Raw genomic sequence first — 19,240 nt, 5'->3', positions numbered from 1 at the left:
AAATGGCATGGGAGAGTATCACATTGAACTAGTGCTATCATTGACATCTCTTCCAAAATCTCTTCATCATTATGGGAGACCCTTAGAGGAAAAGAAGCCATTCATACTAACACCTCAGACCAAAAATAATGGCACTTTTGTTAAGGCTACAGTGCCCTTAGATGATGAAAGTGAAAATAGAGCCATTGTAGCATGGCTTTATAGAGAAGAGGCTCCAATAGACTTAACAGAGAAAGCTCGAGAAATCACTCTTGAGAAATATGGGCCTGGTCTTAGGCTTATGAAGCATTTTGGTTACAAGGGAACTAGCCCTATTGGGTGCAATAACAATGGCCTAATTGATCCTATCAAAGAAACATCTCAAAGCAATAGTGATACAACTAGCTTAGGATTTAAGAAGGTTCCTTTCCATTTGGGACCAAATAAATTCATACAAATACCTGAGAGTTCATCTGGAAATGAGTCACAAGCTAAGTTAGATACTTGAGAGGAAGAATCTGATGATGAGGATTCCTATCCTCCTCCTATTCCTCATGATCTCGCTAAATTCTTCACTGAGCTAGATGACTTTGTGCCATGTGTTAGCACTATGGATGATACTAGTGACTCTTCTGAGGACAATACTAAGCAACTCAAATATTATTCAAAAAAGGGAGAATCTAGTCAATCATTCTGTATTGAGTATTTGTATAAGAAAGAAGAGGATGAAGGTGAGTATGTCCCTATCATTGTTGGGGAGTTCTATAGTCTTTCACCATGTAGCACTGATTCTAAGGAATATGAGTTTGACTCTCTTTCAAAAGTGACTATTAATAAAGACATTCACCAAGTGCATGTCTATGAAAACCAAATCGAAGCAGGTGAAACATCTAGGGTTAGGTCACATGGGTCTAATCCAACTAGTGTCCTAGAGTCATCAATTGTTGACATTTGTACTTAGAAGCATTTGAACCCATCTATGGACAAAGTCACTATAGGTCTTGAATTGCTGGTCCAAGCACTTAATGACTATACTATGAATGCAATTGAACTAGCCACCACTCTCTCACTCACACATCCTGAGCTTATAGAATGGAACACTAATGCATCTAGCTAAGTCCCCACATTTCAGAATGACTATGCTCTCGCCTGTTACCTAAATGCTATTGAACCTGTAACATCTTCCACCAATGAGCAAAGTGTCAACATGACTGAGGCTAACATCAAATATCTTAGTGATACAATTAAAAAGAAAAAATGCAAAAGGTTTGATGGTGAAAACCACATTGTGGTAGTGTCAAAACCCAAAAAAAGTAAAAACAAAAGATGTATCCAAGGGTGAAAACCTTTGTGAGGCACCCATATATGAGATATTTGATGCACTTCCTAGTCACTTTCAGGAGAGATCATCAGTGTTAATAGAGCCAACATAGCCAATTAACCTGGGCACAGAAGAACATCCTCATATGATACATCTAGCACAGTCATTGTCGCCTAAAGAAAAGTAAGAATTCATTGCTTTTTTCAAAGAAAAGAAAATAAATTTTTCTTGGACATACTCTAACATGCCAGGACTGGATCCCGATCTTATCATGCATCACTTGTCCATAGCACCAGGCATCAAACCAGTTAAATAAAAGCTTCAGAAAATGCATCCTCATGTTACATTGCTCGTCAAAGCAGAATTGAAGAAACTTCTAAAAGTTGGTTTCATCCACACAATTGATTATGCTGAATGGATATCCAATATTGTTCTAGTTTCCAAGCATGATAAATCTATCAAGGTTTGTACAGACTTCTGTGATCTTAACTGGGCATGTCCTAAAGATGACTTTTTGTTTCCTAATATTGATATGATCGTGGACATGATGACTGGCTATGAGATGTACTCACTTATGGATGGTTTTTCTAGATACAATCAGATAAAAATTATGCCAGAAGACCAGGAGAAAATGGTTTTCACATGTGCATGGGGAACCTTTTGTTGGAATGTGATACCATATGGCTTGAAGAACGCTGGTGCTACATATCAGTGGGCTATTACTACAATTTTTCATGATATGATGCATAAGACCATGGAAGACTACGTTGATGATACCTTGGTCAAAAGTGCTAAAGCAATACTCATCTGCAAGATTTGGGGCCCATCCTAGATCGTATGGAAAAATTCAATCTTTGGCTCAATCCCAAGAAATGCACATTTGGTGTCACATCAGGGAAGTTGCTGGGATACATCATTTCTACGAAAGGAATTGAGGTAGATCTAGAGAAAGTACAAGCAATAATGGACATGCCACCACCTCAAAACATTAGTAAGATGAGAGGACTACAAGGAAGGCTCCAATCTATTCATAGGTTTATCTCACAATTGGCAGATAGATCACAACCCTTCACAAAGACTTTACGTAAGGGTGTGAAATTCAATTGGAGCCAAGATTGTGAGAAAATCTTAACATAGATCAAACAATATCTTGTCAATCTACCAATCCTGATGCCTCCTATCCATGGGAAGCCTTTTCTTTTATACATCTCAGCAACTAAAATGTCCCTGAGAATCCTATTGGCTCAGGAAGACAATGACAACAAAGAAAGGGCTATTTATTACTTGAGTCAAACACTAATCTCTTATGAGAAGAACTATAGAATTATTGAGAAAGCTTGCTTAGTAGTTGTCTTTGCTTCCTAGAAGTTGAGACACTACATGCTTGCCCACACTACATGGCTCATGGCTAAAATAGACCCACTCAAGTACTTACTCAGTAAGGCAACTCTCACAGGAAGATTGGCTAAATGGGTTATGATACTCAGTGAGTTTGACATCCAATATGTTGAATGCGAGGCTATCAAGGGACAGGCAATTGTAGATGAATTGGTTGATGCACACATATAGAGTCCTCTACCAATGAACATTGATTTCCAGATGAGTCCATTCTGACAGTCACGCACCACACATGGGTTATGTTCTTTGATGGGTCCTTTACACAACAAGAATTACGAGCTATATTACTCTTTATTACACCACATAGATACTCATTTCCCAAAGCATACAAGAGTATGTTTCCTTGTACAAACAACATTGCTAAATATGAGGCTTTGATCAATGGCATGAAAATTGCGACCGAATGGAGAGTGGATCAGTTAGACATCTTTGGTGACTTTCAACTTCTCATCAACCAGGTTAATGATGTGTACCAAACAAAGGATGAGAAACTAATTCCTTACAAGCACATGGTTGATGACTTAAAGAAGTATTTTGCACACATCACCTTCCAGCAAGTTCTACAGGCAGATAATAAAGTGATTGATGCCATGGCTACTTTGGCCTCCCTGCTATAGAGGCCTGAAAATGACCTTCAACATGAATTCTTGGTGGAAGCGTTACACTACCTAGCCTATGACACCCCTGATTCTAGGATGATTTTTTCTATTGTTGGACAAGAATCATCCCGCTACCATCACATTTATTCCTATCTTCACAATCAAACCATTCTCAAAGGTCTGACCTGGAATGAGAAATGTTACCTAATCCATAATGCTTCACATTATGTCATTATTGTTGACGATCTATATAGGAGAGGTCTCGACAGAATACTCCTTAGGTGTTTAGAACTTGAAGAATCCAAACATCCACTAATTGGCATTCATGAGGGCATTTGTGGATCTCACTCCAATGGCCTAACACTAGCTCACAAACTCCTTAGAGTTGGTTACTATTGGCCTAAAATGGAGTAAGAAACTATCAAGTATGCTAGATCCTACAAGCAGTGTCAGCTATATGGGAATCTAATCCATGCTCTAGCTCAAGAGTTGATTCCCTCTACTACAACATGGCCATTTCAACAATGGACCTTTGACTTGGTGGGATAGATCCACCTAACATCCTCTAATGTACATAAGTTCATTATCATGGCTACATATTACTTCACAAAGTGGGTAGAGTCAGTACCTCTCACAGTTGCCGATGGCAAAACTATAATGCTTTTTATCAGAAACTACATCATCTACAGATATGGTGTATCATCCTCAATCATTACTAAAAATGGAGGAAAATTCAAGAATAAAGACCTCAAGGAACTATGCAAGAATTTCAAAGTCACACAATATTGGCTTTCCATTTATTACCCCTAGGGTAATGGCCAAGCCGAGGCATCCAATAAGGCGATCCTCAAAATTCTTCAACGCACAGTCAAAAAATTAGGGAGAGACTAGAATCTCTAGATTAATCCAGCCCTATAGGTGTATAGGACAAGTGTCAGAACTCCAATGGGCACGACTCCCTTTTCTTTGGTGTATGGAGCAGATGTTGTGCTTTCAATAGAGGTTGAGATTCCTACCTTGAGAATCTCTATTAAGGGCCTTATTACTGATGATGACTTTAGGATAGCTCAGCTTCAAGAGCTTGTGTTATTGGATGAATGTCGACAAGTGGCATATGATCATTTGTGAGCATACCAACAACAGATGTCAAGAAGCTACAATCGAAGGGTCAAGCCAGGTGGCTTCAAGTTGGGTGATCTCATCCTGAGAGAGAACCCTAAGAATTAACAACAGTGAGTCCAAAAATGAAAATTTGAACCAAATTGGCTCGGTCCTTACATCATTACTATATTATATGGATCTGGCACTTACCAGCTTTTCACAACTGAAGGAGAAGTGCTCAAAGAACCTATCATCACTCTCCACTTGAAGCAGTTTTACAGTTGATCTGATATCAGTAAGCTCTTTGTACATATCTATATGTCTTGAACAAAATCCTAAAAATAAAAAAAAGTCCTGAAAAAAATTGTTACCCCGATGAAAACCTAGCAATAAGCGCCTTGGTAACACCAAAAAAAGTGAAAAATCTCAAAAATACTAAAAAATCAAAAAGAGAAAAATGCTAAAAAAAAATTTTAAAAACAAAAAAAGTGCCATTGGTGAAAACTTGAAAACAGGCATCATGGTAGTAAAAAAATGAAAATCCTGCCAAGAAGGTGAAAACCTGGTAAATAGTCACCTCTTGTTCCCAATGCTCCATCTGGCAGAGTATCTTCTAGCTCTTTGTATAGTTGCTTTACTACTTTTTCTGCTTTTGACTCATGTATCCATGGATTGAGTCTTGTCACAGCTCGAGGGAATTCTCCTTCAATGTCACTATTTTTGAGATTCTCCTCATAGAATCTCCTCCACGATAGTCACTAGTGGTCTCATTGTGTATGCCTACTATTGCTAATGTCACTATTTTTGAGATTCTCCTCATAGAATCTGCTTCTTGATAGTCACCAATGGTCCTCACTGCGTCTACCTACTGTTGCCAATGTCACTATTTTTGGGATTCTCCTCATAAAATCTCCTTCATGATAGTCACTAGTGGTCCTTACTGCATCTGCCTACTGTCGCCAGTGTCCCCCATTTTCAAGATTCTCCTCATAGAATCTCTTTCACAATGGTCACCAGTTGTTTCAACTGTCTTCCTACTATTGCTTGGGTCACATCTCTAGATTCCTTTATGGAAGATCTCTCTTGTGTCAGTCACCAGTCATCTTGGTTGTGTCTATCTATTGTTGCTCAATCCTTCTTAGGTTCTTCATCGTGAAGATTCCCCTTTGACCTCAGTCACCAATCATTATGACTGCATCTACTTATTGTTGTCACCCTACTAAAGAGATTTCTTTCAAACATGTTCTGGACACTGACACTTGACATCAATCCCATAACAAATAATAGTTTCAAAATGACTTACTTGTTTGGATATGTTGAGCTTTTTTTTTCTTTGTTTTCTTTGTTTTCACTTTATCATGTTCCTTCGAGCAACTTGATGATGTCATTTCTGATTAGAGAAGTAATGACTGGGGGCATGATCTTTTCTTTGCTTTCTACTTGTAGTTTAGTTCTAATTAGTTGACATATTCTTATGAGAGGGGTGTCCACTATAAGAGCCTCCATCTCACATTGGATGGCTGAGTGTACCTCAACTCCTTTTATATGAGTACATCAATAACATTGGTACTTCTCCTTGTCTATTGGAGTGAACTCTTCATGCTATAGTAATATCTAATATTCATCCTACTAAGTGAACATATGGGTCACTACAAGTTTACCCAGCACATTTATGTCCCAAGTTACGAATGCAAGTGTTGTTGTGGATAGAATACTTACTGAATACTTAGCATAAGATGGATCTCTTATGTGTTTGGTGTGCCTGTCATGCAAGCAACATTATGGTCATCCTAGCATTTATGCTTTGATGCTTATGTTAACTTGTTATATTAAAAGGGACAAATGTTCTGGTCATTTTGGCTTCTTGTGGCTCAAATGCTTACATTTAATCCCAACAAACCTATAACATATGGTCTATTCATATTCAAATGATTGCAATGTCAGTGGAAATTGTATAGCATACGAGCTTTTTTCTATATCCCGTGATGATAAATTATCAAGGCTTGGTAACTAGACCTAGGATTGCATTTAACATCAATCTTGCATTACATGCTTCACTTGCATAAGCACACAATTCATTTGTGATTCTGTTTCTCCCCTATGTGAGGAGGGATTGGGGGCATCTTCAAGCATATCAAGTTTCTCCATGGCTGCACAAGCATTCGATTTGTTGATTTGCACTCCTCAATGGAATACCTATCACTGTCAAGAAAAACACGCAACACTACATGAGATGTCAGTCCATTACCATATGCATTGCATCCATATACTCATGATATCTACTCTACATGCTCATAATTACATCATAACAAAGTAAAACATACATCTCATAATCATCATATTAACATCTCATGTACATCAAAGTGAAGTAGACACAGACAATGACATGTACACGATAATACTCGACTCAAAATCTCATATATATATCTATCAAAAAAAAGGTTCAGTACAAAAATGGGCACTACTCGAGTGCTATGGATGAAAATGATACAAAATGGTGTTGGAACACCAATCAATACATAGCCAGAGATCAAAAATCAAGAGCCAAGCACACAACATCTAACTCTGTCCTATACTCTCATCTCTAGGAGGAGTAGGAGCAGGAGCAGCAGGTGGAGGAGGAGGTGGTGGCATGTCAGGTCTCATAGGAGGTCATGCGCCTCTTGACTCTCATGCATATTGAGAAAACCACTGTACCTACAAAGCCTCATCTTGTCGCATCTCCACTCTCTACTTAGCAGTATCGGCACACTCTCTCCATTGGTCAATCTCCCCCTACCACTCCACCAGCTGTGCATCACTGACAACTACTTATATCTGCAGCTCTCCCAACTGTCGAGAGGCTTGATGAATCCGCTCTCGATAGAATTGCACTATGTGTTGTGTCCCAGAGGTAGACTGATCAAGCATATCCTCATCTAGTATCTCAGGTGCCTATTGTTGTGGTGGTGCTTGCAATTGCGGTGGTAACTCCTGTGGTGGTGCCTGCTCCTCTATCCTTAGCCTCTGTCGCTGACCCTACGATGTGCCACTGCTACCTACACCTATGTCTGACCCCATCTAACATGAGAGAATCTATAACTACTATACCCGATGCTGGACCTCTGACTGTGGCTACTCCTACTACTTAGGTACCTCCTACTATGGAGGTGCCTGTCTCTAACCCTACATTGCTCTCCCTACTAGGACTATGAATCGTGGGAATGGATGACTAATCAAATATGCCTGGTATGTAGGCATCATCCCTGCATTCACAATGTCAGGGAGATAGTCCCACTGTGTTGCAACCAAGTTGCACACATCTATCATGGATTGGCTTGAGTCTAGTCGTGGTGGCCACCCTCACTCTACATCCTTTGCCAGTCTGGAAAAGGTGCGGTACTCCTGTGATATGTGTTGTGGTTGGTCATACTGCCACCACACTCATGAAATCACAAAATGCTCTATGATCTATGATGTATGGCCTAATAGTGGCCGTGAACAAAACATCCAGCCCAACTCCCTCGGGGTGTAATCCCAATCCTCTGTCTCTTGCTAGGGCCGCCATACGACAGAGACTAGGTCATCGAGACAAGTTTGCTAGTGCTTTGTCGTAACCATGAAGACTTGGGTAATGTGACCCCGATACCTACAGATATATGGCTCCATAGGCTCTCAGGTGTCCTCATGAATGGGCTTATATATGGGAAGATGCTCTGATGCCCAGATCTGTAAAATGTAGACTCCTACTATCATACTCTTCTTCCCATGGAAGACTATCTCATGCATCTCATGGAAAATATGGGCTAGCATGCACTAACCCCACCCAAATATCTTAGAGGCCTCTACCATCTGTCGAAGCATGACCCCCCAACCACACTCTAAGCTATGCTGCCCCCTATCTAGCACTAAAAAGAAGCTCAAAAATATTGCCAACACTGATGCCAGTCTGTGTGTCTGCCCATAGGTGTGCACAAGCTCATCCTAATTGATGGCTTGACCCCTTCGTAGCTCTCTCTCGAACACAATAGACAGTGCCTCTATACCTTCTCGGGGCACCATATCATATATCACATGGGCTCCATGGATTGAATCCTCCATATGTCCTCTAGGGTTATAGTCATCTCCCCCACTAGTAGGTGAAAGGTGTTCATCTCTAAATGGAAATGCTCCACCAAGGTTGTGAGCAGGCCGTGATTCACCAGCACTGCTGGGATCTGGCATAGAGAAGATAAGCTCAATCGAGAAATATGTGCCTTATCAGCATCATTAAGACTCTGCAACAAATCTCCATATGGTGGATAGTGAGATCTAAAAGACATGTCATCAAAGACCTCCTGCACACACACAAACAACAATGACAAGCAAATGATTAGTACCAGGTCAAAACAGCAAAACAATGTAGACAAAAATGCAAATTTCACGCACAAAAATGAACATTTCAACTCCGCTGTCAAGGATTTTAGTGCAAAAATCTCAATATCTCACACGAAGATGTAAAGATCTTGCGCAAAATTTCATTTCTTCATGTGAGAAATCTCTTCATTGGGTGAAGAACAAAAGTCTTCCACGTGAAGATCGAGTTAAATTTATCATTCTTCGCACGAGAGGTGGGTATCTCCATCGTGAGAAAACACACTAACACGCACGAAGAAACATAGATCCTATTTCTTCACACGAGAAGATAATGTCTTTGCATGAGAAAGGATAGTTTAGTGTGAAGACTGATTTGACATTCCTAAAACATGCTAAAATTTGACCTTCCTAAAACATGCTAAAAAATGCAATAAATGACATCAAAATGCATGAAAATGAAAGTATGAAGCTGGGATATCGATGACTCACCAGGGGTCCATAGTTTGTTGGCCGGCTATGTCGTCAGGAGCGCTCAAAATGATGATATCACAGGTTCACTACCATCTTCCTCTTAGAGCTACTATTCACAAAAGACAAAATGCACAAATGATTTGAAAATGACCCCTTGGGCCCTTATATAGTTGTTGACCTAATTTTCTAAAGTGCTTCGATTTGCATGAAAATACCCCCTAGTTAATTTGACTGTTCTAAATCCATTTTCAGGATCAAATTGAAAATCTGACACCCCTCGGTGCCTCAAAAATGCATTTTAAAATTTTGGGAACCGACACGATCGAATGCTTGTGTAGCCCAAAGTTTTCTGATACTTTCGGATTACCAAAATCCTGTCAACTCAAAGTTCTTCATATATTCAAAATCCATTTTGGAAATAGTCAACTCAAGTCAAACATGGCCAATTTTGGTCAACTTTTGGTCAAACTTGATCTTTTAGACCTCAAAATCTTTGGATTGACTTCCAATTTTCTTCTAATCATTCTGATCCTTTCTACACTCTACTACATCTCGAATTTATTCTGTATCTCTTTGTATACCGCTTTACATCATATTTCTAGTGTGTCATCTTTCAATTTCACTCCCGAGGGGGCAGGATGATTACATCATTAAACTTGAATTTCAAATCAATCTGAATCTTCATCGCTTTGGGCATCTTGTTCCTATCTTATGTCCTTGTCACTTGGGGCATCTCATCACTCAAGACATCTTGCTCCCTTCTATCTGGCATCTGTGCTATCTATCTTATCTTTTCATCAATTGATCAATCTTATAACAACTCTTTTTAGAGTTTGATTGATAGGTATTGGGACAGTCTAAACCCCAACTCCTTAGGATCAAGCCTCATTCTAGGGATGATTCTATGAATCATAATTTGATCTTACCATCCTTTATCAATTTCAAGTATCTAGGTGTTCTATCTAGATCCTTAAAGATTAAGCTCCATTCTAGAGATGATCTTTTAAATGCTATCAATCTTAGGTATCTAGGTGTTCTATTTGGATCCTTAAAGGTTAAGCTACATTTTGGAGATGATATTTTAAATGCTATCAATCTTAGGTATCTAGGTGTTCTATCTGGATCCTTAAAGATTAAGCTCCATTCTGGAGATAGTCTTTTAAATGCTATCAATCTTAGGTATCTAGGTGTTCTCTCTAGATCCTTAAAGATTAAGCTTCATTTTGGAGATATTCTTTTAAATTCTATCAATCTCAAGTATTTAGGTGTTCTATTTGGATCCTTGAAGATTAAGCTCTGTTCTAGAGATAGTCTTTTAAATGCTAACAATCTCAGGTATCTAGATGTTCTATCTGGATCCTTAAAGATTAAGCTTCATTCTGGAGATAGTCTGTTAAATGCTTATTAATCTTAGGTATCTAGGTGTTCTATCTGGATCCTTAAATATTAAGCTTTGTTCTAGAGATAGTCTTTTAAATGCTATCAATCTCAAGTCTCTAGGTGTTCTATCTAGATCCTTAAAGGTTAAGCTCCATTCTGGAGATGATCTTTTAAATGCTATCAATCTCGGTATCTAGATGATCTGTTTGGATCCTTAAAGGTTAAATGTTGTTTTGAAGAAAACCTTTAAAATGCTTATCAATTTTGGGTATCTAGGTATCTTGCATAGATTCCTTGGGATTAAGCTCTGTTCTAGAGATGGTCCTTAAAAGCTTATCAATTGGTTTTCGTATCATCAATTTTGAAACCAATCTCATTTCTTGATCTAGGCATCATGCTTTCTAATTTTCTTTGAATTGAATGTGCTACTTGCACATTCATTCAAAGAGGGGAAAAATGTAATACCCCGGAATTGGCTCATTGCCATGATTAACAATTCTGGTATATTCTAATCAATTCTAACACTTGTTCTAATAGGAAATTACCATTTTGATTGTCGCTACTTGACTTAATTTTCAAATGCAGAAAACCCTAATCTGCATTCATCATATTTCCTGTTTAATCCCTATAGTACTCACTCATATTAGCTACATTAAACCTATTTGATTTAAATTTAATTTAATCAAAAGTATTCATACTTTATTAAATTAAATTATCTCCTAAGGCTAATGTACTATGGGGTTAAATTTATTTAATTTAATAAATATGCTTATTTTAATTAATTAAATAAAGTTATTTAATTAAATATGAAGTCATTCCTAATTAATTAAATGAAATTATTTAATTAAATAGAAAAGGTATTTATGACAGCATATTTGATTTTATTAAATTAAATATTCTTCCTAAATCTCCTCTTTAGTTCAAAATGGAAACTTCGAGTGAACTACTTCTCAAGATTAGAATCAATCTAGTTAACTTACTCTCTCACTCATGGCAAGTTCAGTTGACTGCTCATCACACTCAGATCAAAAATAGTTCACTTCACCTGCACAAGGAAGTTTCCATCTTAACTGAATCTTTGCTTCAATCCTAATTTTCAATCCAAGTTGATCTCACCCATTGATGGATTCCAAAAATTCTATTTAAGGGACTCATAATTCCTTATCAAAAAAAGTTGAATGGAATTGATATCGAATTGTTGTTGAAATTCATACTTACTTAGCTCACATATTTGCACACATTTATATTCCTAACTTAATCTCATTTAGTTTAATTATGCATATGCTTAATCTAGTACATTTTACATGTTCTTAGCTTAATTACGTAACACATTTAGAATACTTTGCACATTCATCTAGACTAGCTACATTTCTTTAAATCCTTCATTCTTAGAGGGTCTAGTTGCCTACATCTCAAATTTGAGGATATTAAATAGGTAAAATCTCTCTAGATAGAAGGCAACAAGTTGCCTTGCCAGACTATCCTTGGGTGAACAATCTTATGTTCATTCCAGGATGAATCCACATATAAAGACCATGTTGAAGTGTGTGTATTAAATAGAGGCCACATATTCACACATATAGTTCCTACTTTGTAACCATAATTTTTAATCTGAAAAAATAATTATTTAGGTCAATTTTTTCATCTCCTTCAAAAAGTGGTACATAATAAAATTCAATATTTTTAAAGAGTGACATTCTATTTGACACACATAACTTTATTTCTAGAAATAATAATGACCTAATTCTTTTGGTGTAAAATTTGTAACATCAATATCCAGAGGATGCATTTGGTTTGATTCATTTTGGTTGAATATTGTATAGTTTATGAAGTTTTGAAGTGATGCAAATTGTAATTCAAACATACGTTCCATTTGACATAGATAATTTGAAGTCAATTTATCAGAAACCTTTTTTTTTTTTTTGAATAGAAAGGTATCTCAATAAGCTAGTTCCTACATATTTTTCAAAAAAAAATTGACCTAATTTACTAATTTTCCTGAGGTGTTGAAGTCGGTTGATGCTCAATCAATAATGAACCTATAATGAGTTAAACTCATATTTGAAAGTCTTAATGACTAAAATATGTATTATAATTATAGTCATTGGAAAGCTTGCTCCGAGCAGCATATTTTAATATTATTTATTTTATAATACGAGATCATTCTCCTATAATTAAGGGTGTCAAAAGAGAAAAAAAAAATATATGAAAAATGGGTTACAAAATTCTTGATTTTGCATGTTCGCGCAAACATTATGTTCACCCGAACATTTTATGCATGTTCGCACGAACATGTGCACTTAACTTTCTTGATAGACAAAAAATTAACATGACATGTTCATGAAAACATGTGCTAACTTTTATGTTCACCCGAACATACAAAAAAGAAAAAAAAGCTGGCGTCGGCTTCTGACATACTCTTTAAAAATTGTGACAGCGACAAACAAATCCATACAACAATTTTTTTATTTGATTATTGCTCAAAATTTATCTTGAAGCAAGGGATAATTTTTATTTTTTTTTAAATTTTATAATGGGAAACAAAAAAGGAAGGCAAAACAAATATGCACGGAAGAGATCTGATGAAGCATAACAAAGAAATATTCAGTAGACTACGACATGTTATCATCGAATTAAACAAGGTGAAGGAAATGTTGAAGAAGGCTCAACAGAAGTAGAAGCAGTGCATATGGGAGAGAGGTCAGGAACACTCCCTACAGAATCTCAAACAATGAATGTTGAAGAAGGTTCGAGATCACTCCCTACAGAGGTTCAAATAATAGAAGTCGGAGAAGGGTCAGAATCTTTTGTTGTTGAATCACAAACAATGGATGTTGGAGAAGGCTCAAGATCGGTCCCTGTACAAATTCCAATAACAGAAGTCAAAGAAGGGTCGGGATTAGAAGCAGGAATTGGTATGGATGAACTCTTAAATATTTCCCAATTTGTAAAGAATGGTATTTCTCATAAAAATTTAGATCATTTACTTAAAATGGATGTAGATAAATTGAGAAAACTTGTAGCTAGTGTTCAACCATTAAGTTTCTCTAAGAAAAGGTCAATGAATAAGAATATAAGAGGAATTATGACTCAATTTGATAACACTGAAACACTTGAACAAGCTCAGTTGCTGTCACTTTTTCTTACACAAAAAAAGTTGCAAGAGGCATTGAAATTGTTAGGTGTAGACACAACATCAAAGAAGAGAAGATTTTCTAGCATTCAAATTGATTTGATTGAAAATGTTAAACAAGGTTTGAGAAACATAGGAAAACACTCTCAAACTAAAGATAAGTCTGTGGCAAGAAAAGTGATGTTGATGTCTGTTGTAAGTAAGAATATGATTCAAAATAGACAAATATCTTCAATTTAGTCTGAAATGGGTTTTAGTAGAAAAATAATGAGACAATATGTTAAGAGAAGATTAATTGTGGATGACAGTACTATGGAGGGCAATTGGGAAATCATTTGTAGAGCACCTTGTTCTGATAGGATTGAAGAGTTCTTAAAAAATTTAGTCATATCATTTTGGATTGATAACACTCATCCTTCATCAAATAGTGGAGATGTTATCAGGCATAAGATTGCACCTAGTCAATATGAACATCATACAAAACATTGGTTGGACACAACATAGCATGAGTTATATGTGTCATTTTGTAGTGAACATCCTAATGTAAAATTTTGGCAAACATTGTTTGAAAAATTGAAGCCATACTTCATGAGGTCAAACAAAGTGTTTGAAACTCGTTGTTGTCATCATCATATTGAGTTTGATCTTCACTATCAGGTATTTTGAAAGTTTGTAGAAGACACATATGGTTTTCATGTTGCTCCTCCTAGTAGGAGAAGTGATTTTATATCATCCATTTTGTGTGACAACATAGATGATCTAGCTAGTAAAATAAATTGCATCAAAGGATTATGTGAAACATGTGGTGAATTGGCTCTATTTCCTTTGAAATTTGAAAATATTGATGTAACAAAAATATTGAATTGAAAAAGTTACAAGTATGTCAAGAATGAAACAAAGTTGGGGAAAGAAACAAAAAGGTTGGAATATGTTGAAGACGAGTTGCTTGTTGTAACATTTATGGATAAATTTAAGAAATTTATTCAACCTTATATTCATCACGCATTTTTTGCAAAGTGGCAAGCAAAACAGTTTCAAACTCTGAGAGATAATTTTCCACTTGGAACAATTGTATCAGTTGTTGAATTTGTGGAGAACTATTCATTTGTTCATCAGAAAGCAATTCAATCAGATTATTACTCGAATAAGTAGGTTACTATTATGGTACATGTTTTTTTTAGACATTTACAGTTAGATTTGGATGGTGTTCAGAGTATAGTTCAAGCATGAATAATTATAAAGGAATATCATTTTTATATAAGTGGTGATAAAGAACATAGCATTCACTATGTAGAGCATTGCTTCAATATGTTCTTTTCTTATTTGAAAGAAAGAAACATAAATGTTGATAAACATTATGTTTGGTCTGATGGATGTGCTGCATAGTTTAAATCATCTAGACCATTTTATGCATTGTGTAGATATCATCATAATGTGAATATAAAACACATATGGAATTTCTTCGAGAGTGACCATGGAAAAGGTGAACATGATGGTGCTAGAGCTTGCATCAAACATGTTTTACAAAAGTATCAAATGAATTATCAGGGAGTTCATGTAAATGATGCACATGATGTTGTTGAATGGTGTAAGACTTAGTTCGTATTAGATGAGGTCGAGACATCATCAATGATGAGTCGACATGTACCATATAGAGTCTTCTGGGAGATAACAGGTATGGACATGTGTACATTTGTTTAACTTTTATGCAATTAATTTATAAAATTCTACTGTTACGTTTTTTTTTGAATTTGTTGAAGTTTAAATTTAATTTGTCTATATTCTCAATTTCACAAATTTTTAGGTGTTAGTAGAAAAAATATGCATGGTTGCAAGAGGATAGAAAAGACACGTTCCTTACATTCAGTCATGAGTAAAGATAATTACAATTGGACATTGAAGACAAGAGAATACTCATGTTTTTGTGACAGCTGCATTGATGAAGACTATGAAGAATGCATCAATTAGACATGTGGATACACAAGTGCATGGATTTCGGTACCACTTGATGTTACCGATACATTTGATAAAGATGATGAAAATTTTGATGATATTCCATTGATTTCTGATGATTATAATCATATCTCTGGATTGGTAAAAGTGGGCGAGTATCATACCAATTAATCTCAACTTGTTATTTAATTATCAATTTCAACTATCTTATATATATTTTACACATACATTCATGTATGTACTTGTTATGTAGGAGATGTCTTTGCAGTGATTGTTGAGCCTAGAAATCATAAAGGTGTCAGTTATTATTTATTGTGATGTACTGCAGAGAGGACAAAGTTATATGACCCTGAAGAAAGTGATGGAATGTTGTTCCCCATAAGTAAATTATACATATACATGTACATGCACATACCTATTTAAATAAATATATATATCTAGGTAACTTCATATCTATCAAATTTTAAAATACTTAAATTTGTGGTATATGTTCTATTGTGATAGAGGGAACATTTTTGAAGCAAGACAAAATAGTCCAACATGGAATACACTTTGTTGATTATCAACCTGACAACAAAGTTTTACAATATAGTCACCTGGTCGTTGCTACCGGGCTTTGTCTACATCCAGTCAAACTTAAGTGTGTACGTCACAAGTGGAGACTAGATAGTGAAGATCATGAAAAAATATTGCATGTTATAAGTGTACATCATGGTTGATTAGACTTTTGAGATTTATTTTATAATAATTTGAATATCAACTTTGATGAAATGTGTTTTTAATTGTACGATCATAGTCTTGGTTATCATTAGTTTATTTAAAAACTATAATATTAATTGTACTATGGATGAATTTAATGATTTAACAACTTGATATAAATAGACTAGAAGTTAGTTCAAACTTACATAATGTCATTGCCTATAGATATACATATCAAAAATAATTTAATATGTTACAATTCTTAAATATCAACTTCTTTTCAAACTATTGAATTTCATCTTGAATTAAATGTGTTTAAATTAATTGTATGATCATAAGTTCTTAATTATCATTAATTTATAAAAAAAACTATATAATTTAATAATTAAAAATAATTGTACCACATAGATGAATTTAATAATTTAACAACTTGATATAAATAAGCTTTAAGTTAGTTCAAACTTTTGCAATCATTACCTATAGATATATATCAAAAATAATTTAATATCTTACAATTCTTAAATATCAACTTCTTTTCAAATTATTGAATTTCATCTTAAATTAAATGTGTTTTTAATCAAGTATGATCATGTAAGTTCTTAATTATCATTAGTTTATTAAAAAACTATATAATTTAATAATTTAAATTAATTGTACCATGGATGAATTTAATAATTTAAATTCATTTAGATCAACTTTTTCAAAATAGATTGAATTTCATAAGTGAAAATTAAATGCGTTTTTAAAATTGTAAGATTATAAGTTCATAGTTATCATTTAGGTTAGTTTATTAAAAAACTATATATTTTAATGTTACTTTATTACATCTACGATCATGTACTCTTAAATTTTTAATTAGTTTAAATTAATATGCACTTTTTTAATATTATATTTTGTAAAAAATTTATAAAATAATGTATTGGCTTACCTAATTAACATATTTTTATCCACATAAAACTAATATTTATCTTTAGCAGGTTAGTAATTGATAATTTAAGAATTATATATCTTTCTAACTTCCGTCTAATTGATAATTGATATACATGTTAACACGTCTCAAGATCATGTTCTATAACTATAACACAAAAAAAATACACATATGTACACATATACACATTTCAAGAATAAACATCTACAGATCTAATATATCTCTACGTAATTGAAATGCAAACTGTAAATCTCAAATGAATACATGTACGTAGCAAAATATAAAAAGTCATATATATGTACATGTGATGGTATCTAACTATTGAAGTACTCAATAATCAAATAAATAGTGAAAGTACATGTATGTCATCAAGGTACTGAAATACACATGTGTGCATGTAAACTGTCTCCAATATATAAATGCATCAAAAAAACACATATATATCTGATCTACTACTAGAGGGACCCCCCAAGATGCATACGAACAGAACAACACTCTGATCGAGTCTCCTATACATCCTCTTGCCGAGGTGCATCAACCGAGCCCTGCAAATATATATATTCATACATGTTAGAGTTCTATCTTTAAAGAATATATACATACACATGTACATGTACATTCAAATTAAATACAAATTTGCATATATATATATATATATATATATATATATATATATATATATATATATATATATATATATATATATATAGTTTTCAAAACATTTAAATAACTTTAAACAAACTATTTAAAACTTAAGTGCCTGAGCACTGTTGGGTGCCTCAATAGAATCATCTCTCTCATGTACATGATGCCCTGGACCAATAGTATGTGTAACCATGTGTTTAGCGACATGTGCCTGCATGATTTATTATGAGTTAAAGATCAAATTGAATATTCTAGATATATATCTAAACTAAATTTTTTAATAAATGAACATATTTTTTAATTTCATATATATTTAAAATTAAAAATAAATTATATATGTACCTGGGTCTCTGGAGGTGGAGGATGATCAACAAACTCCACCGTATCATCTACTGATGCACCTAAGCTTGAAACTCTAACAACTACTGAACCTCCCTCAGCACCCTGTCCAACTGCTAGTAAATTTGAGTGAAGTGGACTGTGTAACCAGATGGGTAATGGTGTAGAATCAGTGCTGTTAGGTCAAAACAACAGGTCCATGTACAATGAAATACCTAGGCTCGAACTAGCATTAATCTCAGATAGGCCTCGCAATTGCTCACCAAACTCATCAAGACCCTCAGCTGTGATCTAGACATCTCCAACTTGTATGCCCGAGTCATCTGTAGAGTGTTATGAGCCTGGTGCCGAATGCTGTGAGCTACGCACAGGTGTATCATCTGTCACTGGTGTGGTGGCCTATGTCTATGGAACTATGCCAGGGCTCTGATGCTGTCTAAAAACATCCATCATCGAGTGTACCAGAATCCCCTGTGTATCAGAAATATAGCTGATAATATGCAACATATCCTCCAAAAAATATAGTGCCATATCCATATGTGTTTGTTGTCTTGAAAGACAATGAATATCGCCTGGTAGTGGTAGCCCAACAGCTCTATATGCATAATCAGAGGAGGCGCTTGAAGTGATATGAAGATAATGACCAATAGAATCTGATGTGATACTAGATGTTGCAAATGCAATGTGCCCAATAGTGTCAATTTCTCCTCTTTGGGAAGCAATGATGACTCTATTTGCAATAGGTGCATGTGCAGGAGTCATAGGAGGCATCCTCTATCCAACAAACTATCTAACATCTGCAGGTGGTAGACCATGTGCACTATGGTACTGGTCACAATCTGCAATCCGACCACACCCCTATCTGCAATAATCAAGAATATCCAAGTAGTTGATGTTGAGCCTTATACAGAACTCAAAGTACAACTACTATGCAAAATAAAGGGGTATCTGATCATTAT

General features: G+C 35.2%; 1 protein-coding gene across 1 annotated transcript in view; it reads right to left on the bottom strand.

Moving 5' to 3' along the window:
- LOC149577213 (uncharacterized) overlaps window positions 1-19,240 on the bottom strand; it is a 45,777-nt gene that overhangs the window by 25,813 nt on the left and 724 nt on the right. Inside the window, exons 2-4 of the mRNA XM_089795874.1 lie at window positions 8,712-8,714; window positions 8,424-8,594; window positions 3,926-3,980 (exon numbers count right to left, since the gene is read on the bottom strand). Coding sequence (XP_089652000.1) covers window positions 3,926-3,980; window positions 8,424-8,594; window positions 8,712-8,714 — 229 coding nt within the window. The remainder of the gene's footprint in view (window positions 1-3,925; window positions 3,981-8,423; window positions 8,595-8,711; window positions 8,715-19,240) is intronic.

The sequence above is a fragment of the Cupressus sempervirens genome, chromosome 1 (assembly GCF_028749045.1).
Source record: "Cupressus sempervirens isolate cs-2001-9-10 chromosome 1, ASM2874904v1, whole genome shotgun sequence".
Classification (NCBI taxonomy): Eukaryota; Viridiplantae; Streptophyta; class Pinopsida; order Cupressales; family Cupressaceae; genus Cupressus; species Cupressus sempervirens.
The sequence above is the reverse complement of the archived record's forward strand: the minus strand, read 5'-3'. Positions and strand labels throughout refer to the sequence as shown.